The sequence below is a fragment of the Schistocerca nitens genome, chromosome 3, assembly GCF_023898315.1.
Source record: "Schistocerca nitens isolate TAMUIC-IGC-003100 chromosome 3, iqSchNite1.1, whole genome shotgun sequence".
Classification (NCBI taxonomy): domain Eukaryota; kingdom Metazoa; phylum Arthropoda; class Insecta; order Orthoptera; family Acrididae; genus Schistocerca; species Schistocerca nitens.
This window is the reverse complement of record NC_064616.1, coordinates 86,040,150-86,064,717: the sequence shown is the minus strand read 5'-3', so window position 1 is coordinate 86,064,717 and position 24,568 is coordinate 86,040,150. Positions and strand designations below refer to the sequence as shown.

General features: G+C 44.9%; 1 protein-coding gene across 2 annotated transcripts in view; it reads right to left on the bottom strand.

Moving 5' to 3' along the window:
• LOC126248057 (succinate-semialdehyde dehydrogenase, mitochondrial) overlaps positions 1 to 24,568 on the bottom strand; it is a 217,182-nt gene that overhangs the window by 23,401 nt on the left and 169,213 nt on the right. For both annotated transcript variants that reach the window (XM_049948694.1, XM_049948695.1), the window contains exons 7-8: positions 18,604 to 18,762; positions 13,083 to 13,255 (exon numbers count right to left, since the gene is read on the bottom strand). In XM_049948694.1, the coding sequence (XP_049804651.1) occupies positions 13,083 to 13,255; positions 18,604 to 18,762 (332 nt within the window). The remainder of the gene's footprint in view (positions 1 to 13,082; positions 13,256 to 18,603; positions 18,763 to 24,568) is intronic.

Here is a 24,568-nt window from a genome sequence, read left to right as displayed (position 1 = left end):
ATCTTAGAAGAAAGATTAAGAAAAGGCAAACCTACGTTTCTAGCATTTGTAGACTTAGAGAAAGCTTTTGACAACGTTAACTGGAATACTCTCTTTCAAATTCTGAAGGTGGCAGGGGTAAAATACAAGGAGCGAAAGGCTATTTACAATTTGTACAGAAACCAGATGGCAGTTATAAGAGTCGAGGGGCATGAAAGGGAAGCAGTGGTTGGGAAAGGAGTGAGACAGGGTTGTAGCCTCTCCCCGATGTTATTCAATCTGTATATTGAGCAAGCGGTAAAGGAAACAAAAGAAAAATTCGGAGTAGGAATTAAAATCCATGGAGAAGAAATAAAAACTTTGAGGTTTGCCAATGACATTGTAATTCTGTCAGAGACAGCAAAGGACTTGGAAGAGCAGTTGAACGGAATGGACAGTGTCTTGAAAGGAGGATATAAGATGAACATCAACAAAAGCAAAACGAGGATAATGGAATGTAGTCAAATTAAATCGGGTGATGCTGAGGGGATTAGATTAGGAAATGAGACACTTAAAGTAGTAAAGGAGTTTTGCTATTTTTGGGAGCAAAATAACTGATGATGGTCGAAGTAGAGAGGATATAAAATGTAGACTGGCAATGGCAAGGAAATCGTTTCTGAAGAAGAGAAATTTGTTAACATCGAGTATAGATTTAAGTGTCAGGAAGTCGTTTCTGAAAGTATTTGTATGGAGTGTAGCCATGTATGGAAGTGAAACATGGACGATAACTAGTTTGGACAAGAAGAGAATAGAAGCTTTCGAAATGTGGTGCTACAGAATAATGCTGAAGATAAGGTGGGTAGATCACGTAACTAATGAGGAGGTATTGAACAGGATTGGGGAGAAGAGAAGTTTGTGGCACAACTTGACTAGAAGAAGGGATCGATTGGTAGGACATGTTTTGAGGCATCAAGGGATCGCAAATTTAGCATTGGAGGGCAGCGTGTAGGGTAAAAATCTTAGAGGGAGACCAAGAGATCAATACACTAAGCAGATTCAGAAGGATGTAAGTTGCAGTAGGTACTGGGAGATGAAGAAGCTTGCACAGGATAGAGTAGCATGGAGAGCTGCATCAAACCAGTCTCAGGACTGAAGACCACAACAACATGACAAATAAAAAGTAAAACATGATCAACAGCCTGTGTGTCTGTCGCTAATACGGCTGATAACTCAGATGGTAAACATACACTGGAATGTAAGTGGTTAAAAAAAAAAAAAAGGACTGGAGGGGGGGGGGGGGGGGGGGCGGCATTGGGTCAGGAAATAGCAAATTTCAAAGATTGATGACAATTAGCACAAAGTGGTAGCAGATCACACTTAACAAATGGCAATGGCTAAAATTACAGTGACCAATAATCAGCCTAGCTAAAATGATCTCCCAACAAGACAGCCAAGAGGTGGTCAGCCAAGTTGTTGGGAGAGGTTTAATTCCCCAGAGCTTGTTCCCGTGGAGAGAAGACCAGTGGTGATGCCCAAGTGACACCATCTGCCAACAGATGGTAGCGCGGAGATCACCCAAACGAATGGAAGAGCTAGCAGTCCAAGGCAGGCAGACTGCAGCCTCATTTCCTATCAGACCGACATGGCGACAAATCCACACTAACATCACAGCAGCTCCCTCAACAGCAAGCAAGTGGAAATTTTCTTGGACCTGTTGTGCCAAGGGATGGACTGTGACAGCACACAGAAACTCTGAAGGGCACAGAGAGAGAATCGGAGCTGGATGTACCGGGTGGCCTGATGGAGGGCGAAGAGCACTGCTGTAAAAACCTAGCAATATTCTAGAAGCGAGTACCAAAACTGGTCGGTGTCAGTGAAGAATGCACACCCGACACCACAATTGGACTTAGTGATAGCACCTTCCTGTATATTGACAGCTCTAACTTGTGTGTGGACCTCAAGAAACTTACAGCAACAGATTGAATACAGAGTAGTGTCCTTGGAAAGCAAATGAAGTCCAAAATGAACACGGGCTGCCAAATGAAAGCCAAGGTGGTGAAGGGTTCACACCCATCAGGAACATGGCAGGTAGCGTAAGTTAAGCTGCCAGAGCAGTAGGCAAAAGCAAACTCCGGGAGGAGGAGGATGCGCCCCATACTGGCAGTCAAAGGAGGCATTGAAAGGATGCGTGGCCGGGCATGGAGGACAAATATCATGCATATCTGCTGAGAAGGAAATCACACTGGTATGACAGTGGTTTTTCAGCATCTTCTGCTAAGCGACTGTCAACTGGGCTAGTGTAAAAGGTGCCAGTGGCCAAACATATTCCACGACGATGGACTGTGTAAAGATGGAATAAGATGGATGGATGTGGAGTGGAATAAACGTAACACCCATAGTCCAATTTCAAAAAATACAACGGATCGGTATAAACAGAGGAGGGTGGTCTGATCTGCTCCCCAGGAAGTACCACGAAAGACACGGAAGACACTGGGGGACCGGGAACAGTGTACGGTCAGGTAAGACACATGGGAGGACCAAATGTGTTTCCTATCAAGCATTATCTCCAGGAATGTTGTAGTTTCAGTGAATGGAAAGCAAAGTGGACAACGCTCTGGACAGAGTCTTGAGGCACCTTGTTTTCCAGGATAAAGGTGTCCATCATGGCTGAGCCCACATATACCATGAGAACTCAGTACTCTAACAACAGGTCCAAGATGTAAAAACAGTGGAAGAAATATACTGTGCTGCCAGAAATTCATACAAACGGTTTTGTCAGTGGAAAAGCGAAAGCCACTGTCGATGCTTCACAAGTCAAGATGATCAAGACCTTGCTGAAGATGCAGATCATGGAGACAAGTCAGTGGAGAACTGCAATAGATTCCAAACTTGTCAAGGAAAAGGAACCAAGAGATGCTTGGTGATGGACAGTCCATAATAGGGTTAATGGCTATAGCAAAGAGGACGACACTCTAGATGGAGCCTTGAGGCACCTTGTTTTCCAGGATAAAGGTGTCCATCATGGCCGAGCCCACATATACCACGAAAACTCGGTACTCTAAAAATTCCTCAAGGAAATGGGGCAGGCAGCGTCCAGAAGCCCCATATGTGTAGGGTATAGAGGATACCAGTCCTCCAGCAGGTGGCATAGGCTTTCTTCAAATAAAAAAATACACACAGTGGTGGTGGTGGTGGTGGTGGTGGTGGTGGTGGTGGTGGTGGTGGTGGTGGTGGCGGTGGTGGTGACAATTGGGGGGGTGGTGGTGGCGGCGATTGGTGGCGGCGGCGGCGGCGATTGGCGGCGGCGGCGATTGGCGGCGGCGATTGGCGGCGGCGGCGGCGATTGGCGGCGGTGGCGGCGATTGGGGGCGGTGGTGGTGATTGGGGGGCGGCGGTGGTGATTGGGGGGCGGCGGTGGTGATTGGGGGGCGGCGGTGGTGGTGATTGGGGGGCGGCGGTGGTGATTGGGGGGCGGCGGTGGTGGTGGTGGTGGTGGTGGTGGTGGTGGTGGTGGTGGTGGTGGTGGTGGTGGTGGTGGTGGTGATTGGAGGGGTGGTGGTGGTGGTGGTGGTGGTGGTGGTGGTGATTGGGGGTGGTAGTGATTGGGGGTGGTGGTGGTGATTGGGGGTGGTGGTGGTGGTGGTGGTGGTGGTGGTGGTGGTGGTGGTGGTGATTGGGGGTGGTGGTGATTGGGGGTGGTGGTGGTGGTGATTGGGGGTGGTGGTGGTGGTGATTGGGGGTGGTGACTTAGGAAACAGTAAAAAAACCGAAATTGAAAACCAGCAGCAACGGGAACAAAGTCATAAAACTGGAGAAACTAAAAGCAGAAGGAAGGCTTAAAAATCCACTACAGAAAGGGGTTGGTTGTCCCCAAAAAAAGATTCAAATGACTGACGTCATTTCACTGGCACTAATAAACTGGAGCACGCGGTCGGCTGAGCGCGTGTCATCTGCTAAAATTGACGATAGATCAGGCGAGAGCTGTAGACGGGCGCGTAACGGATTAAAATAGGGGCATTCAATTAAAAGGTGTCTTACCGTCCACAGCTGAGAGCAGTGGGGACAGAGTGGGGGAGGATCGCTGCTTAAAAGATGTCGATGGCTAAAAAGACAGTGCCCTATCCGGAGTCTAGTTAAAATTACCTCCTCCCGACGACGCGTTCGGGAGGAAGAAGTCCAAGCGCAAGGAAGAGCTTTCACTTCCCGCAATTTATTATTGGGAAGTGTTGACCAATGCGCGTGCCATAAATGAACAACACGACGACATAAAACGCTCTGTAGATCACAGAAAGGAATCGATGGAATAGCTGGCCGAGGAAGAGAGACTGCAGCATTGGCTGCAATATCGGCCGCCTCATTTCCACAGATACCAACGTGTCCCGGGAGCCAGAGGAACGCCACTGAGACGCCCCCCAGGTGGAGCAAGCGCAGACAGTCCTGAATCCAGTGGACCAGAGGGTGCACAGGATAAAGAGCTTGGAGGCTGAGGAGAGAGCTGAGAGAATCTGAGCAGATTACGTACTGTATCTGCCGATGGCGGCGGATGTAGTGGACAGCCTGGAGAACAGCGTAAAGCTCCGCAGTATACACCGAACACTGGTCGGGAAGCCGAAATTGATTTGGGGTGTCGCCAACAATATAGGCACTCCCTACACCTAACGATGTTTTCGAGCCGTTGGTGTAAATAAATGTGGCGTCCGTCATTTGTGCACATAGAGCAGCAAATGCCCGACGATAAACAAGTGTAGGGGTACCATCCTTGGGAAATCGACAAAGGTCACGGAGCAGGCAGATCCGGGGACGGAGCCAAGGCGGTGCTGTACCCCAAGTTGTCAAGAAGGTTTTAGGAAAGCGGAAGGAAAGAGAATGGCGCAGCTGACGGAAGCGGACTCCCGGGGGTAGTAGGGAGGAGGAGTGGCCTGCATACCCTACATCAAAGGAGGCGTCGAAAAAAAGGTCATAGGCTGGATTAGCAGGCATGGAAGACAGATGGCTAGCATAACGACTCAGAAGGACTGCTCGCCGATTGGACAGCGGAGGTTCAGCAGTCTCAGCATAAAGGCTTTCCACAGGGCTAGTGTAAAAAGCTCCAGACACTAAACGTAATCCACGGTGGTGGATAGAGTCGAGACGCTGAAGAATAGACGGCCAAGCAGAGGAGTAGACTATGCTTCCATAATCCAATTTCGAGCGCACTAAGGCGCGATAGAGGCGGAGAAGGACCACTCGGTCCGCTCCCCAGGAGGTACCATTCAGGACACGGAGGGTGTTAAGCGATCGCAGACAACGAGCTGGAAGATAGGAAACGTGGGAGGACCAGCACAGTTTTCTGTCAAACATAAGACCCAAGAATTTAGCGACGTCTGAAAACGGAAGGTTGACAGGACCTAGATGTAAGGAGGGCGGAAGAAAATCCTTACGCCGCCAAAAATTAACACAAACGGTCTTACTGGGAGAGAAACGGAAGCCGGTTTCGATGCTCCAAGAGTGGAGGCGATCGAGACATCCTTGAAGACGTCGTTCAAGAAGGCTGGACCGTTGAGAGCTGTAGTAGATCACAAAATCGTCCACAAAGAGGGAGCCCGAGACATCAGGAAGGAGACAATCCAAAATTGGATTTATAGCGATGGCAAACAGTACAACACTCAGCACGGAGCCCTGGGGTACCCCGTTTTCTTGGGAGAAAGTGCGGGAGAGAGTAGTGTTCACCCGCACCCGAAATGTGCGCTCTGCCATAAATTCGCGAAGAAAAAGGGGCAGCCGGCCTCGAAAGCCCCAAGAGAACAGTGTGCGGAGGATACCTGCCCTCCAACAGGTATCGTATGCTCTCTCCAGATCAAAAAATATTGCTACCGTTTGGCGTTTCCAGAGAAAATTGTTCATGATATAAGTGGAGAGAGCAACAAGATGGTCAACTGCAGAACGATGCTTTCGGAATCCGCATTGGGCAGGTGTTAAAAGACTGCGGGATTCCAGCCACCAAGCTAACCGGTAATTCACCATACGCTCCAAAACCTTACAGACACTACTCGTGAGAGAAATGGGGCGATAGCTAGAGGGGAGATGTTTGTCCTTTCCAGGTTTCGGAACGGGAACGACGATAGCTTCCCGCCATCGTCTGGGAAAAGTACTGTCTGTCCAAATTCGATTATAAAGGCGAAGGAGGTAATGCAGACTATGGGTTGATAAATGCAGCAACATTTGGACATGGATACCATCCGGCCCTGGGGCGGAGGAGCGAGAAGAAGAGAGGGCATGTTGGAGTTCCCGCATGGAGAAAACAGTATTGTAGCTGTCGTGATTTTGAGAGGAGAAGGCAAGATGTCGCACTTCCGCTGCACGTTTCTTCGGGAGAAACGCTGGCGGGTAATTTGAAGAGCTCGAAAACTCAGCAAAGTGCTGACCCAATGAGTTAGAAATTGCGACGGGGTCCACTAAGGTATCATGTGCGACAGTGAGCCCAGAGACCGGGGAGAAACTAGGTGCGCCTGAGAACCATCTAAGCCGACTCCAAACTTCCGAGGAGGGAGTGAAGGTGTTAAATGAGCTAATAAAGAATTTCCAGCTTGCCTTCTTGCTATCGCGGATGACGCGACGGCATCGTGCACGGAGCTGCTTATAGCGGATACAGTTGGCCAAAGTAGGATGGTGACGGAAAATGCGAAGAGCACGTCGCCGCTCACGTATTGCGTCACGGCATGCCTTGTTCCACCAAGGAACTGGGGGGCGCCTGGGCAATTCGGAGGTGCGTGGTATTGAACGTTCCGCAGCTGTAAGAATAACATCGGTAATATGTGTGACCTCATCGTCGACGCTGGGAAAGCGACGGTCATCGAATGTCGCTAGAGACGAAAAAAGTGTCCAATCAGCTTGGGCAAACTTCCAGCGTCGCGGGCGCATATATGGCAGTTGAGGCTGCAGTCTAAGGACACATGGGAAGTGGTCACTCGAGTGTGTATCATCAAGGGCGAACCATTCGAAGCGCCGAGCGAGCGGAACAGTACCGATCGCAAGGTCCAAATGAGATAAATTTGTCGTGGAGGCAGACAAAAATGTGGGGACCCCAGTGTTGAGGCAAACTAGATCCGCTTGGTGGAAGACGTCTAGCAATAGGGAGCCATGTGGACAAGGATGTGGAGATCCCCAAAGCGGGTGGTGGGCATTGAAGTCCCCAACCAGCAAATAGGGGGGTGGAAGCTGACCAAGAAGATGAAGGAGATCAGCTCGTGCCATTGGTGTGGACGATGGAATGTATACAGTACAAATAGAGAACGTGTATCCGGAAAGGGAAAGACGGACGGCGACAGCTTGGAAGGAACTGTTTAAGGGATTGGGTGATAATGGAGAGTATCATGGAGAAGAATCATGAGTCCTCCATGGGCTGGAGTGCCTTCAACAGAGGGGAGGTCATATCGGACGGACTGAAAATGAGGGAGAACAAAGCGGTCATGGGGACGCAGCTTTGTTTCCTGAAGACAGAAGATGACCGGCGAGTAGGATCGTAAGAGGATCGACAATTCATCCTGATTGGCTCGAATGCCGCGGATAATCCAGTGGATAATGGACATAGGGTGAACAGAAAATGGGGTGAACAGAAAATGGAGGATTGTGACCAAGGGTGCTGTCAACGACTGCTCAGAGCTTGCGACCGACAGCATGGAATGGCATTCAGCCGAAGGCAGAAGATCCTGATCCATAGGTTGGTCAAGAGCAGCTCCTGCCACCAGCGATCGGCCGGTTGATCGGCCACCAGCAGTGCGCCTCGGCAACACAGAAGACGGCTGAGGGCGATTTCCGCCAGGTGGAGCTGTAGATGGGACACGCCTTGGCGGAGAAGGAGAGGAACTGGGTTTCTTTGTAGCCTTCTTGGAAGTATGATGTTTAGATGAAGGAGGAACCGATGGTTGGGAAATTGCGGTACGTAAAAACTCTTCACGAGTATGCTCTTTTTTTGAAGACTTGGTGTCTGACTTTTGGGCTCAAGATTTAGCAGAACCCGACGAAGGGTGAGCCATAGAGTGGGCAGGCGAAAGTGGTGAGGTTGAACGGGCGATCTTTGCGCTGGCCGATCTGACGACTGTGGCACTAAAGGTGAGGTCGCAAGTCTGCGTGGCGGCCTCCTTTGTTGGCCGAGGAGAAGCAAGGACAGTGCTGTATTTGCCTGTCTGAGGCACGGTGGGCTGTCGACTGGCGAATAATTTTCGAGCAGCAAAGGTCGACACCTTTTCCTTCACTCTAATTTCCTGGATGAGCTTTTCGTCCTTAAAAACGGGGCAATCTCGAGAGGAAGCAGCGTGGTCACCCATACAGTTGATGCAGCGAGGGGATGGAGGTGGACAAGCACCCTCATGGGCATCCTTGCCACACGTAACACATTTGGCCGGATTGGAACAGGACTGGCTGGTGTGATTGAACCGCTGACATCGATAGCAACGCGTAGGGTTTGGGACGTAAGGGCAAACGGAAATTATCTCATAGCCTGCTTTGATTTTCGATGGGAGTTGAACTTTGTCAAATGTCAAGAAGACAGTGCGGGTTGGAATGATGTTCGTGTCAACCCTTTTCGTAACTCTATGAACAGCCGTTACGCCCTGGTCAGACAGGTAGTGCTGAATTTCTTCGTCAGACAATCCATCGAGGGAGCGTGTATAAACGACTCCACGCGAGGAATTTAAGGTACGGTGCGGTTCCACCCGGACAGGGAAGGTGTGGAGCAGAGAAGTACGCAGCAATTTTTGTGCCTGGAGGGCACTGTTTGTTTCTAACAACAGGGTGCCATTCCGTAATCTGGAACAAGACTTTACAGGACCTGCAATTGCGTCGACACCTTTCTGAATAATGAAAGGGTTGACCGTGGAGAAGTCGTGACCTTCGTCAGACCGAGAAACAACAAGGAACTGTGGCAACGATGGAAGAACTGTCTGTGACTGAGACTCAGTGAACTTACGTTTGTGAGCAGACATAGTGGAAGGTGAGGAAACCATTGCGGAAGAATCCCCCATGATTACCGGCGTCTCCAATGGCGCGCTCCTCCCTTGTGGGGGCCCTCACTGAGGGCACTCCCGCCTTAGGTGATTGTTCACACCTCAGGTCACACCTCCCGACAAACGGATGGAGGGACCAATCGGCACTTTCGGAAGGTATCAGCTCGGGTAATCACCCCTCCCTGGGCCTGGCCGTTACCAGGGGGTACGTACGTGTCCTACCTGTCTACCCGGGGCGGGGAATTACGCGTTACCCCGTCACCGGCTACGCATGGAAGTGCGTGGGTTGGCCTTCAGACACGCACAGGGAGGAAAAAAGAGAAATGGAAAGGAAAGAAGAGGGGTCTCAAACGCCGCAGCGGAGAAAAGGGCAAAGAGAAGAGGGAAGGAAAAGAGAAGGACAGAGGAAGGACGAAGACTTGCAAGTGTAGAAAGCAAGGAATTTGTAACAGTTTCGAGCATCCGTCTCCAGACGTAGGCACAAACCATACTCCCAGAGGGAGAGAAAGGGAAGGAAAGAACCAGAGGCGAGGGGGGGGGGGGGGGGGGGGGCGCGAAGATGAGGGACGGGGAAGGATGCGGAAAGGGAAGGTATGCAGCCCGGAAAGGAAGGAAGGCCACATTAGCTCGGGGTCCCGTGCTCGCTACGCACATGTACACAAAAGAGTTGTGGACCCCCTGGGGGGTGGTGGTGGTGGTGGTGGTGGTGGTGGTGGTGGTGGTGGTGGTGATTGGGGGTGGTGATTGGTGGTGGTGGTGGTGGTGGTGGTGGTGGTGGTGGTGGTGGTGGTGATGATTGGGGGGGTGGTGGTGATTGGGGGTGGTGGTGATTGGGGGTGGTGGTGATTGGGGTGGTGGTGGTGGTGGTGGTGGTGGTGGTGGTGATTGGGGGTGGGGATGGTGGTGGTGGTGGTGATTGGGGGTGGGGATGGTGGTGGTGGTGGTGATTGGGGGTGGGGATGGTGGTGGTGGTGGTGGTGGTGATTGGGGGTGGTGATTGGGGGGTGGTGGTGGTGATTGGGGGGTGGTGGTGGTGATTGGGGGGTGGTGGTGGTGATTGGGGGGTGGTGGTGGTGATTGGGGGGTGGTGGTGGTGATTGGGGTGGTGGTGGTGATTGGGGGTGAGGTGAGGGGGGGGGGAGGTCAAAGTGGACAGGAAGAAAACGTAAGAGTCAAAGTGGTCATGAGGACAATTTTGATTCTTTGAGGCAGAAAACAAATGGACTCTGCAATTCCAAGAGCAGCCGTAATTCCTCCTTGTTGGATGTAATGCCATGAACAAGACATTTGTTGGCTGTAGTGATGTAAAAAGTCTTCACAGCAGTATTCCTTTTGTTATTTCCGACCTCCCGGTTGTGTAGCAGGTGATTTTGCTGTCAAAGGGGAAGATTTGGTGCCTTGTTGTGCAGCTTTGGGAGAAGGAGACAGGGATGCTACCATGATACTGGACCATTTCACAACTGCAGTACTGAATTAGAGGTAGCAAGCCTGTGTGACGTGTCCTTCGTGGAGCGAGAACTGTACTAAAAGTGACAGACAGTAAAATGCAGGGTTTGCAACTAACCAACAACTTGTGAGTGACTTTTTCCTCACCTGGGATCTCCAGAATGGCCCACTCATCCTCATGAGCATGTATACCACAAGTAACACATTTGGCCAAGTTTTGACAGGACATGTGAGTGCAGTTACAACGTTGACTCTAGTAACAACACATTGGGTCTGGAATGTTTGGTTGGACCGTGATAACTTCATAGCCTGTCTTCATCTTCGATGGAAGCACTACCTGATCAAATGTGAGAAAATGAGTGTTTGCACCAATCTTTTTAATTACCCATTGGACCACAGTGATGCCCCAATCAGAGAGATCATGCTGGATTTCCCTCTTGGTCGGACTACCAAGCAGCCAAGTATAAATAACACCAAGCGTAGAATTCAGCATAATGGGCCTTGACATGAACAGAATAGCCATGGAGGACCTACGCTGTAGACAGATGTAGGGTTTGAAAATCACAAATGGTCTCCAGAAGCAAAGTCCCATTACCAAGCAAGAGCAGGATTTCATGGGGCCTGCAATTGCATCAACACCTTTCTGAACAGTAAAGGGATTAACTGTAGCAGAAGACTGACCTCCTTCGGTACACGACAACACGAGAAACTGCGGTGCAGCTGGGCAAGACATTGAAGCTTTAGCTTCATTCCACTTACCTTTAGTAGATATAGACCGAGATGAAGATGATTGGCTTATTGCGACAAAATCTCCGGTGACTGCCAGCATCTCCAATGGCGTGCTCCTTCCAACAGGGGCTCCTTCCAACAGGGGCTCCACCCCCCCCCCCCCCTCCCCCTTATTCGCCTTAGGCAATTGTTCACACCTCAGGTTTCACCTTCTGAACTCCAGACAGAGGGACCAATTGGCAACTGGGAAAGTAACAGCTCAAGCAATCATCCCTGTCCCCCTAGACCTGGCATGTACCAGGGGGTATGTGCGAACCCTATTTGTCGACCCAAGGCTGGGAATTCTGAACTATCCAGACATTTGTTGTGAGTCAAATGCGTGCAAAAGCCTTCAGGAACACAAAGGGAAAAAGAGGAAGAAGAAGAAGAAGAAGAAGAAGAAGAAGAAGAAGAAGAAGAAGAAGAAGAAGAGATATCTCAAATGCCAAAGTGGAGGAAGGGGAGCAGATAGAGAATGAAGGAAGGAGGGCTGGTTCCTATGCTGGGCTACTGAAACTTCAGAACACATTCCTGGAAACACCCAAGACATGTTCTCCAAGGGAGGGGGAAGATAATAGCAAGAGGATAAACATGCAGTACAGAAAGGGAAAAGGCACTGCAAAAGTTGGGGGCCTATGGTAGCCAAGCATGAGCTCACAAAGAGAGTTTGTCTTGCTAGTGTGAATCCCAGATCCTGTTACTGAATTGAGCTATTGTTTTCCTCATAGTCACCTACAAAACACTGACAACTTACCAAATAATTTTGTATGAGTGGTTCATTTACTTCACTCTCACAGCGAACAAAAAGTGACAGTGCACTGATGAAAGCATGTTGAAGCATCTGATGCAGTGCTATCAGATGATTCTAAGGCTGCCTCTTTCATTTTCTTCACCTCCATGTTTTGCAAACATTGGGAAATAAATAATCATGGCAGTATTCAATTAATCTGGTTCTTTCATTAGTCACATTGGTACAAAACAAGGGTTACTGGACAGAAGACTTTCTACTGCATTTGCTCAGAGCTATTTTGAAGTTTATTGGGTGTGAAACTTGGTGTATAATATGTAATGAACAAGACACTTTTACGAAACTTCCTGGCAGATTAAAACTGTGTGCCGGACCGAGACTCAAACTCGGGACCTTTGCCTTTTGTGGGCAAGTGCTCTACTGGTGGAAGTGAAGCTGTGAGGACAGGGCGTGAGTCGTGCTTGGGTAGCTCAGATGGTAGAGCACTTGCCCGCGAAAGGCAAAGGACCCGAATTCGAGTCTTGGTCCGGCACACAGTTTTAATCTGCCAGGAAGTTTCATATCAGCGCAAACTCCACTGCAGAGTGAAAATCTCATTCAAGACCCTTTTCTTCGTGCAGCTTTCTACAAACTTCCACTTCTTGGTCGCTCAGTCCCTTTATGAACTGTACGGGTGCTGTTTCTTAGGACTTGTAGGCATGTTCTACTGGAGTACCTTACTTTGCATATATCAATGTATCCACTTCACATTACACAATACATGTGAATTTGTGCACATATTTTCCATTTGAATGCTTAAATCACAATTCTCAGGTATTAATTTCACAAGTGCCTGACTAAGGTAACACACACACACACACACACACACACACACACACACACACACACACACTCTCCCCTCAACCTTTGTTAGGTTCTGGTCTACATTCTATAAGTGACTGGGAAGGAAACCCACTTTAGAGTGATAATCAATATCTTTGCTAAACACCTGTCAGTGATTTTTTACGAGTGGCTATATGTTAGTTACAGGTGACAGTAATATGGCTCTGTCTTTACAGAACTTGCTCTCTACAGATCTTTTATCACAATAAATTCAGCTTATGTTTCTTTTTTATACTTATATTAAGTAATATATACTTCAGTACATCCACAACTTATTTAAAAATGTGAATACTTACTTTATTACAGTGACCACAGGGCCAAAAATTTCTTCATTGTAGCACCTCATATCAGGAGTAATACCAGTTAAAAGCGTTGGTTCATAAAATAATGGCCCAACTGAAGAGGCACGATTACCACCCACATGAAGGTTAGCACCTTTTTGCAGTGCATCTTTCACTATTGATTCAACCTGGCAAAAAAAAAAAAAAAAATAAGGTTTACAATAACCAACCAAACAGCATTTGAAACCTTTTTCCTGCTATATCACTGCTATTTTAACCTGTGCTGCCTGTCGCCTCTGAAAGTCTGAGGAGCATTGTAATGCCACAAATATCATTCATGTGAAGAAAGATAACGCCCGGCAGCTGGCAGCATTGTTGCCAGCTTTCAAGTGTGAAGTCTAAAAGGCTCAGTATCAACACTATGTGGCTGAAAACAATAGTCTTTCGTTCCACTGCAGAAACAATGAGGCATCATCATAGAGACACACCAAACTGCATGTGTGATTGGTTATGGTAGACACATGACAACTGTATTGTGCCAGCTTCAACTGTAAGGGCTCTTCTTTTGCCATCATGACTATGAACAGCTATTCACAAAGAGAGAGTACACTAGTGTTGTTTCACATCGTTTGACATCAGTAGCATATATACTGAAAATAATGAATAGACAAGTTGAATCTACAGTGAGAATGTAATTTTTTTCCCATAATCTAACAGTCAGATAAAATAAGAAAACTTTTCACTTCCCACAAGACAAAATGAAAGGACTGACTCAAAATTCAGTAAGTATTAAATTAATGGAACAGCCTTTGGCATGAAATACAATTTTATGTACAAAATAAAAAATGAAAATATGGAGATTTGTGCAGATATCTTCCATAAGTGAATTTTGATTTCAGATTCTGAACTAGACAAGGTATGGGTACAGTTGATAATATATGCATAAAAAGTTCAAGCCTACACTATTTTGTAACATTAAATAATTAAGAACATAAATTTTGTGTTTTTTATGGCTGCTCATAAGAAAAAATAGCATTTTGACACAGATTTAATACCTTCCAGGTAAGTACCATTTAAATCATGGAGTATTTTTCATTTCTGCTTCGGGAATCTGCAGTGAAAGATGCATTATTATTGAGATGAAAAAGAGTTGTTACTATTAACTGCAGTATTCTACTTGATACTTAATTGAATGAGGGAAGACTTACAAAACGAAAGGCTTTGAGTTATAAGCATAGCTGCAGCTTAACGCTGGTTAGTTCATCAGATATTTTTACCATCTAAGCAAAACCTGTTTTTATCACAGAAAAACAAATATGTTTGCACGTGCTGTAAACTAAAGACTTAATTTTAGTTTTGCCATATTATACATTATGTTATTTGACTCACAGAAACAAATTCTGCAGTTTAGAAAAAGCATTATGTTCAGTGTGTGTATGAACAGGTTATAACAGGAAAAGAAATGACTATAAAATTCAGGAAAAAGGAAGAATGTGTAGGCACCTTCCTCTGAAGAATGCTACAACTGCCGTACAGATCAATTTTTCTTCCAGCAGTGTAGAACAGCATGCAGAGGTTTACATATAAGGTCTACAACTTTACTTCCACCGTTTTTTCTCTAAGCTTGGGGCTTTATTGTGAAAAACTTACAAAAAAATTATGATTCATAGTATTGCCCATCGCTGGCCACTACATACTCCCATCTTTCGGATAGCATATGAATCCTGTGGCGGAAGAACTGGGCGTCTTTTGTGGGGATCCACGAATCGATTCAATTCTGCACTTGTTCATATGATTGGAAGTGCTGGTCAGTGAGACTGTATGTCACTGATCGAAAAATGAGGTAGTCAGAGAGAGCAAACGTATGGACAATACGGCGGGAGGGATAGGACTTCTCATTTCAACGTATCCATGTATATTTTGACAGGTTCTGCAACATGGGGTCGAGCACTAACCTGCTGCAAAAATACCTTTACGTGTCTATCACTGTATTGTAGGCGTTTAAATTTCACTGCTGGGCTTGAACGGATCAATTCCTTTCGATAATGATGTCCTGTGACTGTCTTCACGTGTTTCAGTAGCTACGAAAACGTTCTGTCTTCCGCCGCCATGCCGATCTTTGACATCAAAAATCACCATTCTTAAGGCAATGAAAACATTCTCTGCACGTTCTTCCATTAATAGTTCCCTCGGGTCTTACCCAGCATTTTAAGGGCCACAGCCACAGATTTCTTAATGTTAAAGCAGAAAATTAAAATTTCCCGCAAATGGCGGGAAATGGGTACATAAGTTGACGTACCTAATCAAGAATAATCTTATGATGCAATCACAAATCGACTAATATTTTTATGGCATTACGTTTGCAGATGCCCTAGCTTATTGTATTACACCTATGACCAACCCCCCAAACCCCACTTGCTGCTACTGCCGTCTATTGCAAAACGGCGGAAGAAAAGTTGTAGACCTAATAGACCTAATAGAATCTGCCTCAAAGCACTTTGTGAAGGGAAAAAGAAGAAGAAGAAGAAGAAGAAGAAGAAGAAGAAGAAGAAACTGCCACTCAGGTGTGTGGGGGAGACGCAAGGCACATGACAAAAGGGTCAGTATAAATTTGTGAAACGCCATGTTGTTGCTTATTATGATATAGAGGGGGTAGAGAGATTGGGGATTTGCCTGCTTGCTCTTCGGTTTGCTGACCTAGGAATGAGGGAACTGCATGACCACAATCCGTGGACCTAGCTTCCTTTACACATCTATACCCTCCATCATCCACTCCCCTTCAGCCTGTCACAGCCCCAGAATACAATTTAGCCCTTAATATGGTTCTGTTGTACTTAGACGAGATACACACATTTTATATTTGTTCTTAACCCATTTCACTAAACTATAAGCATTAATTTTATACCATCAAAACATTTTAAGTAATCTACAATTTTCCAACCCCTGCAACGCATAAACTATTACTCCGAGAGAAAAAATGAATAGAACAATTTTTGTAGGAAATTTAACATAGTTTAATTTTGCGCTGGGAAATATTTTTGCTAGAAGTTGCAGTCTTCTATTTACTCAAGAAAAATCTAAAAAGTGATCTTTAAATGAACCCCCACCCCATCCACACACTCACATACCACTGGTAAGGATTTGTAGTGTGTTGTTCATGGCTTTTCCCCCTTCCACTCTACAAAAATTTGTGACAACATAACTTTTTCCCCTATCTTACCTTTTTTGGTGTTCTTTGACTGGGCTACAAAGCTGGAAAAGGTAGTGGTGTTAGCATCTACAGGAAATCTACTTTTTTGCACAGAGACAAGAGGACAAGTGGGGTGGGGATAAAGGAAGGAGCTTTGAAGGACTGACAGGCAGCATGCAAGTTGTCTGACCAAGTGAGATGGTGCAGTGGTTAGCACACTGGATTTGCATTCGAGAGGATAACGGATCAAACCCATGTCCAGCCATCCTGATTTAGGTTTCCACGATTTCCCTAAATCGTTTTAGGCAAATGCTGGGATGGTGCCTTTGAGAAGGCACAGCTGATTTCCTTCCACTTCCTTCCCTCAGCCAATGGGACTGATTACCTTGCAGTTTGGTCCTTCCCCCAAATCACACCAACCAACCAACCAACCAACCAACCAACCAACCAACCAACCAAATTATCTGGATGATACACAAAATTAAATTGTCAGTAAAATGCAACATTTTTGGATGCTGTGATTGAAATATATGGATTTCACGTGGGTAATGAGACCAGACATGCTTATTAGTGTGTTTTAAGGGCTCACAATGCTGTTCCACCTTATATGGTTGAATGGATTTTAATTCAAATTAATACTTTTGTTAATAAATATTTCCTGGGGTAATGTTACACAAACAAACACTAAACTACGAAACTACAAAACTAAATAGCAACTTGCGAGAAATGCTATATTCTACAAAATACAAGTTGTTTCACGACTTAAGTCATTACCATTCTTTTGTAATACTTTTCTGTAAACAGTGTTTCAAAGTTTTAATATATTTAAAGAACAGCAATATAGAACCATCAAAAGCTGCTTTAGCACTTATTTACTCACCGACAACCAGTCCCAGTCAAGCGACCATCTTCAAGTCTCAGAGTAATGTTGACATGTTAAAGAAAGCTTTCTTGGGTGTCCAATATATAATGTTTTCAGTTGCAGTATTGTCACATATACATGCATCCATTACCTTACTCAATGATCAGCTGGAATATTATGACCATCGACTTACTACCGATATAAACCCATGAAGGTGATGGTAGTGTCACCCGGAGAGAAATAACTGTTGGTCAGACGCACACTCGGTGCATGTAGTATCAGTGAGCATGCTGTCCGTGTGTAGAACGGGGAAGACGTGAGCTATATCTGAGTTTGACCGAAGGCAGATAGTGATGGCCCGGAGGCTTAGCACGAGCATTTCGGAAACTGCATGGCTTGTTGGGTGTTTGAGGAGTGCTGTGGTGATAATCTTCAACATGTGGCGAAACCACATCCAGATGCTGTAGGGTTGGGCTGCCACCTGTCATTACAGACGTCAGACATCATAGGCTGGGCAGACTGGTAAAACACGAGAGGCAGCAAAATGTGGTGGAACTAACATCAGACTTCAATGCTGGGCAGAGTACAAGTGTGTGTGAACAGACTGTGCACCGAACACTTCCTAACGACAGGTCTCCGCAGCAGACAGCCCATGCATGTGCCGATGTTAACACATCGACATTGGCAACTATGACTGAAATGGACACTGGACTACCAGCACTGGACGTTGGCACAGTGGCAGTGTGTTGCATGGTCTGATGAAACCAAATACCTTCTTCATGATGTCAATGGGAGGGTGTGAATCTGTCGTCTTCCAGGGGAACAGCTCCTTGACACCTGTACTGTGGGATGGAGACAAGCTGGTGGAGGCTCCATTATGCTCTGGGGAACATTCACGTGGGCATCGGTGCAGCTTGTGAAAGTCACCATGATGATCATGTTTCCTGAAGGCACTGGCATTTTTCCAACAAGATTATGTGCAATGTCACAAGGCCAGGAGTGTGATGGAGTGGTTCAGGGAACACAGTGGCAAGTTCCAATTTATGTGCTGGTCCCTCCCGCTCACCAGATCTGAACCCGATTGAACACATCTGGGATGTGCCGATGTAGATGTGGTGCTAACTCTCTCCTGTAACAAACCAAGGCCTCACTGCTTCCATCCCACGACACATCACCGTTTTTATCTGTGCCAAAGGTGTACACACTGGCTATTAGGTAGGTGATGTTCTGGCTGATCAGTGTGTATTTCTCATTGGTCACACAGTGCAAAACCTAACAGTCCATTGCAGTATTCAGCATAATGTCTGGCCGAGGTCTTATTATATGATTAACTTGAGTGTGTGTGTGTTCAGACGCCTTATCGAATAGATCACAAACATTATTCAGATGAGAGATTTATTCCACTATTCTGATCAAAAATTCAGAAATTGATTGCAAAGTTGAAATACAATTTAAACATGAAATTACAGGAAAAATATGCATACCTTTTCTAGTTGAGGCTGGTTGATTAGTGGACCAAGATTGTTTTCTGGTTTGGTGGTGTCACCCAGACGAAGTTGCTGTACCATCTCTTGCTTCAGCATTGACACAAATTGATCAAATACATTTTCTTGCACTAAGAAACGATTTGCACTGACACACGTCTGAAAATACCATCAATCAACATGTTGGGTAATCTGTTGTTTATTACAATGGAAATTTCAGATATGGAAAAATAAAAATTTAATTAAAACGCAAAAATGTTTAGCCAATTCTATTACACAGCTTTATATCACACAACAAGGCCACATCTATTACTACATAATAATGTCAAAACAGAACAAATAGTGTTAACCACAGGCAATCCAAAAAGGAAGAGTTACAATTTATTCTTTTGAAGTGTATCAAACTGCTTCAGATAACAAAATGTTCAGGTGAGTAAAAAAAGACCAAAAACTGTAACAAAAGTAATATATTGTAGATGGTAAATACACTGAAGAGCCAAAGAAACTGGTACACCTTCTTAATATCGTGTAGGGCCCCCGCGAGCATGCAGAACTGCTGCAAAACAACGGGGCATGGACTCGACTTATGTCTGAAGTAGTGATGGAGGGAACCGACACACAGAATCCTGCAAGGCTGTCCATAAATTCGTAAGAGTACGAGGGGGTGGAGATCTCTTCTGAACAGTACGTTGCAAGGCAACCCAGATCTCCTCAATAATGTTCATGTTTCGGAAGTTTGGTGGTCAGCGGAAGTGTTTAAAGTCAGAAGTGTTTTCCTGTACCCACTCTGTAGCAATTCTGGATGTTTGGGGGTTTCACATCATCCTGCTGGAATTGCCCACAACTGTCAGAATGCACAATGGACATGTGTGGACGCAGGTGATCAGACAGGACGCTTATGTACATGTCATCTGTCAGAGTCATATCTAGACATAGCAGGGGTCCCATATCACTCCAACTTCACATGCCCTCCACCATTACAGAGCTTCCACCAGCTAGAACAGTCCCCTGCTGACATGCAGAGTCCATGGATTCATGAGGTTGTGTCCATTCCTGTATACATACAATTTGAAATGAAACTCATCCAACCAGGCAATATGTTTCCAGTAGCCAACAGTTCAATGTCGGTGTTGATGGGTTCACGCAAGGCGTAAAGCTTTGTGTTGTGCAATCATCAAGCATACACGAGTGGGCCTTCGGCTCCTGAAGCCCATATTCATGATGTTTCATTGAATGGTTCGCACCCTGACACTTGTTGATGGCCCAGCATTGAAATCTGCACCAATTTGCTGAAGGGTTGCACTTCCGTCATGTTGAAGCATTCTCTTCAGTCGCTGTCGGACCCGTTCTTGCAGGATCTTTTCCCGGCTGCAGCAATGTCAGAGATTTGATGTTTTGCCGGATTCCTGATACTCAGGGTACACTTGTGAAATGGTCGTATGGGAAAATCCCCACTTCATTACTACCTCAGAGATGCAGTGGCCCATCGCTCGTGTGCCAACTACAAGACCACATTCCGACTCACTTAACTCTTGATAACCTCATATTGTAGCAGCAGTAACCCATTTAACAACTCAACTGCGCCAGGCGATGACTGCTGCAGCGTCGTATTCTGCCTGTTTACGTATCTCTGTATTTGAACACGCATGCCTATGCCAGTTTCTTTGGTGCTTCAGTGTAGTTTCAAACTAGCTTTTCATGTGACAATGTGACGTAAGCTGTAATCACTCTTGACATTAAAATACACCTGACTTATTTAAACACAGACAAATAGTGGAAATCCAGGTTGGAATATCAACAATATTATGGGAAGGATAGACTGCCCCTTACTCTAAAGATGACATGCTGAGTTGCAGACAGACACAATGAAAAGACAAACACATTCAGGTTTTGGCCAAATAGCCCAGTAGAGACAGATCTGAAAGGGACGTAGGGTAGCAAACGGTGGCATAATTTTGTTTTCAGGTATGTTGTACGTATTACCCTTCTCGTGGAAAAAAAAAAAAAAAAAAAAAAAAAAATAAAAAAAAAAAACATCAAGTTTTAGACCTTCTCCCACTTGTACATTATCCATCATCTTGAAAAAACCACTAAGATATGACACTTTTTTCAGTTGTCCCTCAGTAACTTGCATCCAGTGCATTTCAGGTAAAAAATTTTATCAATTTAAAAGAGCGTTAATTTCCTGCAAGTTTCATGTATAGGGCCATTCCACGTCAATTCAACCAATTTGAGAAAATGTTCCAGCTGATAGTCTCAGATTTGGCTGAAATTTAGCACGCCAATGCTACCAAGTGTGGAACACTCATGTACGAAATTTTAATTCCCCTGCAAATTAGTTCCAAAATTATGGCTTGTGAAAGAAGGTGGCGTGACACGGAAATTGCAACCCGCGTCTGGCAGTCTATCTTCAGACCCAACTTCAGGTCTTAACAACTTTGGAACTATTCCACACAGTCGAGTGAAATTTTTTCAACCCAGTAACATCCATTTAGAGAACACCAATAACATATTTCTGAGGGAAAATAAAAAAATTCCAAAATGTGATTAAAAAAATGTAATACGTTAAAAGAAGATACATATTGTAGGTGCCCTCTATGCCAAATACAATTCACTCAAAAAGGGAATAAATTTTTTTGTGGTAAGCTTAATGTGGCCTGAACACACACAGAACTCATCTTGCCCATATCAGTCACATGAACAGAGTTACATGCTCACGAAAATACAAAAATTTGAAAAATTACCTGAAAAACATGGATTTTCTAAATGTGGTAGCACAAAAGAGACAAGTGATATCCAAGCCAAATTTCAAACACTGCATAAGTAGACCATATTATTATATGTGGCAAAATTTCAACTTGTTATTGCAAGGCATTTGTGTTCAATAAAAGTTGACAGAGATGTATTTGGTTATGTTTCTTTTAACACGATCTAGCAAGTAATAGTGATGACGCAGACAGCTTGTTTCAGATAAAGCTGCAGCAATTGTTGGGAACCATTACGCAACAGAAAGTTAAACAATGGTAGTTTTCAGGGACAGAATCAGTCATTGTTAGGCAATAACAACAAAGGAAACGAGCAACAATTACAGGTTACCCATGTTTTTAAAATTCTAGTTCAGACTGGTCAGTACTGTTGTGGAAAGTCAGTACACAGGCAGAATAGTGGTGGTTTTGTTCAAACAAGTTGCAGTATTGGTAGAGCACAAGCATCTGAATGTCATAAAACAACATATGGAACAAAATGTGGCATTCACTTTGTACTGTATGATCTGGATGAATCGGACCAAGATTTGTTGCTATGGAGATCCGGGATACATCCTGTGGGCACAAGTACAGGTCCAGGAAACTTTAGTGTTTGTTATCATATGAAAGTGTTTCTGGATAAGTATTCTTTCCTACAAAGAAGTTGTTTTGATCCATTTTGGATTCATAAGAAGACTGTGAAGTGTATCCTCAGAGAAATTGATATAAAATCAGTATTGAAAGTGAATCAGTGCATGGGACTTAGCATGAAACCAGGACAAAAATTATGTTCCAGGTGTGTTACAATGCTAAAACATGAAGAATATTCTGATAATTTACATGACAGTGACGAAGAGTATCAGCCGCCTACAACCACAGCGGATGAGCAATTAAATACTTCAGTGACTGCTCTTGGTTTGTCTCCCATGAAGACACACAAAGATGGGAAAAGAGACAGGCCCAGCTATGGCAGAAGAAAACTACAGGAAGCTCAAATGGAATTAAAACATGAATGGTGGAAGAGGAAGAACTATCTGCTCCAAAGAAACAGAAATCATGCCAGAAGTGCTCTGATTTGCACAAAATTGTGTATGATTTTAAAGAAAAATGTGCCGTATCCACACGCCAGAAAAAAGTAGCTATTCTTACCCTTGCACCTTCCAGCTGGTCTATTGACTACACTGCAAAGGAATTCAATGTTTCTACATATATGGTAAAGCAAGCAACCCAAGGAGTGCTTCCACAACTGCAGCAGGCTCAGGGTAAGCAACTGAGTTCAGAAATAAAGGTGCTAGTGTCGGAGTTTTATGAAAATAATGACTACAGACGAATAATGCCTGGAAAAAAAAGGACTATGTAACGATGAAAATGGGAAATGTACGTGTACAGATGCAAAAAAGACTGTTGCTATGCAACATATCAGAACTATATGTATAATTCAAGGAAAAGTATTCCAATACCAAAGTAGGTTTATCATCTTTTTTCAATCTTCAGCCAAAATGGGTTGTGCCTGTAAGTGCAAGGGGCACACACGATGTTTGTGTATGTGAGACCCATCAAAATGCTAAGCTGATGTTTGCTGCTATAAAGGATTCTGGTCTGGATTACAAAGGTGCAATGAAGCTGCTAGTGTGTGACATCAGTTCCTACCAGTGCACGATACACAGGTGTGAAAAGTGTCCTGGTAAGGCAAATCTTGCAGAACACATGAATAACAAACTGTATGGTGAACTCCTTATGAATGATGATGAACTTGTTTCTTATAAACAATGGACACACATGGATCGCACAAGTCTTGAAACAAAGCAAATTACAGTGGAAGATTCTGTTGATATGTGTTGTCAAAATATGGACAAACTGACCACACAGAGCTTCACAGCAACAGCACAATTGGCTTATCTCCAGTTTTGTAAGGATAATTTGAAACAAGATGAAATTATAGTTATACTAGACTTTTCTGAAAATTATGCATTTATAGTTCAAGATGCTATCCAAGGATATCATTGTGACAACAGTCAAGCAACTCTTCAGCCATTTGCGATTTACTATAGAGGTGAATCATGTGATGTGTCTGTCATGAACCTGTGCATTTTTAGTGACTGTTTAATTCATGATGCCATTACAGTTCATGCCCACATTCGCACTGTCATGGCATATGTGAAAAACAAGCTGCTTCACATACATTTTGCAAAATACTTCAGTGATGGAGCAGCTAGTCAGTACAAAAACTGTAAAAATCTAAAAAATTTATGCATGCATTACCATGATTTTCAGATTCATGCAGATGGAATTTTTTCGCAACAGGTCATAGTAAAAATGTATGTGATGGTACTTGTGCTACCATTAAGCACATGGCATCACGACCTAGTCTGCAGCACCCTACAGGAGGTCACATTCTAACACCTCTTCAATTATTTACCTGGATACAGAAAAATATCTCTGGCATACAATCATTCTAGGTTTCGAAAGATGAGGTGAAATCAGTCTAAGAGATGCTAAAAAGCAGATTAAAACACGTTAAAACTGTTGCAGGCACAAGGAGCCATCATCACTTCTCTCCAGCGGACTCTGACAATGTGCAGATGAGCAGACTGTCCGGTTATAACTATAGGTTCATGCACAACATGTGTCTTCACAGTGTCTCTGACTCAGGATTCAGAAGCAAAAACAGCAACATACAACCAGGTTGCTATGTTATTGCTGTTTGTGATGACAAATGGTACTTAGGATGTGTTGCAGAGTGCTGTGAAGCAGAAGGTGATGTATTTCTGAACTTCATGGCACCAGCAGGACCAGCAAGATCATTTCATTGGCCATGTTTGGCAGACAGGTGTTGGATTCCTTTTGAAGATATTCTTATGACAGTTCCAGTTCCTACCACAGTGTCAGGAAGACAGTACAATTTGCCACTCAATGTACAGAGCACAGTAGCTAAAGTGTGGGAGAACTTCTGTTCGAAGCATAATCAATTGGTTTTTAGCAGTTAAGGAGCAGTAAACATTAATGATAGTGTTGTGGCGTAACAAGCTAGCTACGCCACACTGAAGTAGCCGAAAGGCACGCGTACACACACGCCGACTGGCGTTAAGTCTGAAACAGGATACGTGATGAAAGCTATAAAGAAAAGAACGGAGCTTCTTGTATACTTAATTTTAATTTCTTGTTGTACATTGCTCTTGATAATACAAGTGAGACTCTCTCCAGATATGGTTAACTGCGCC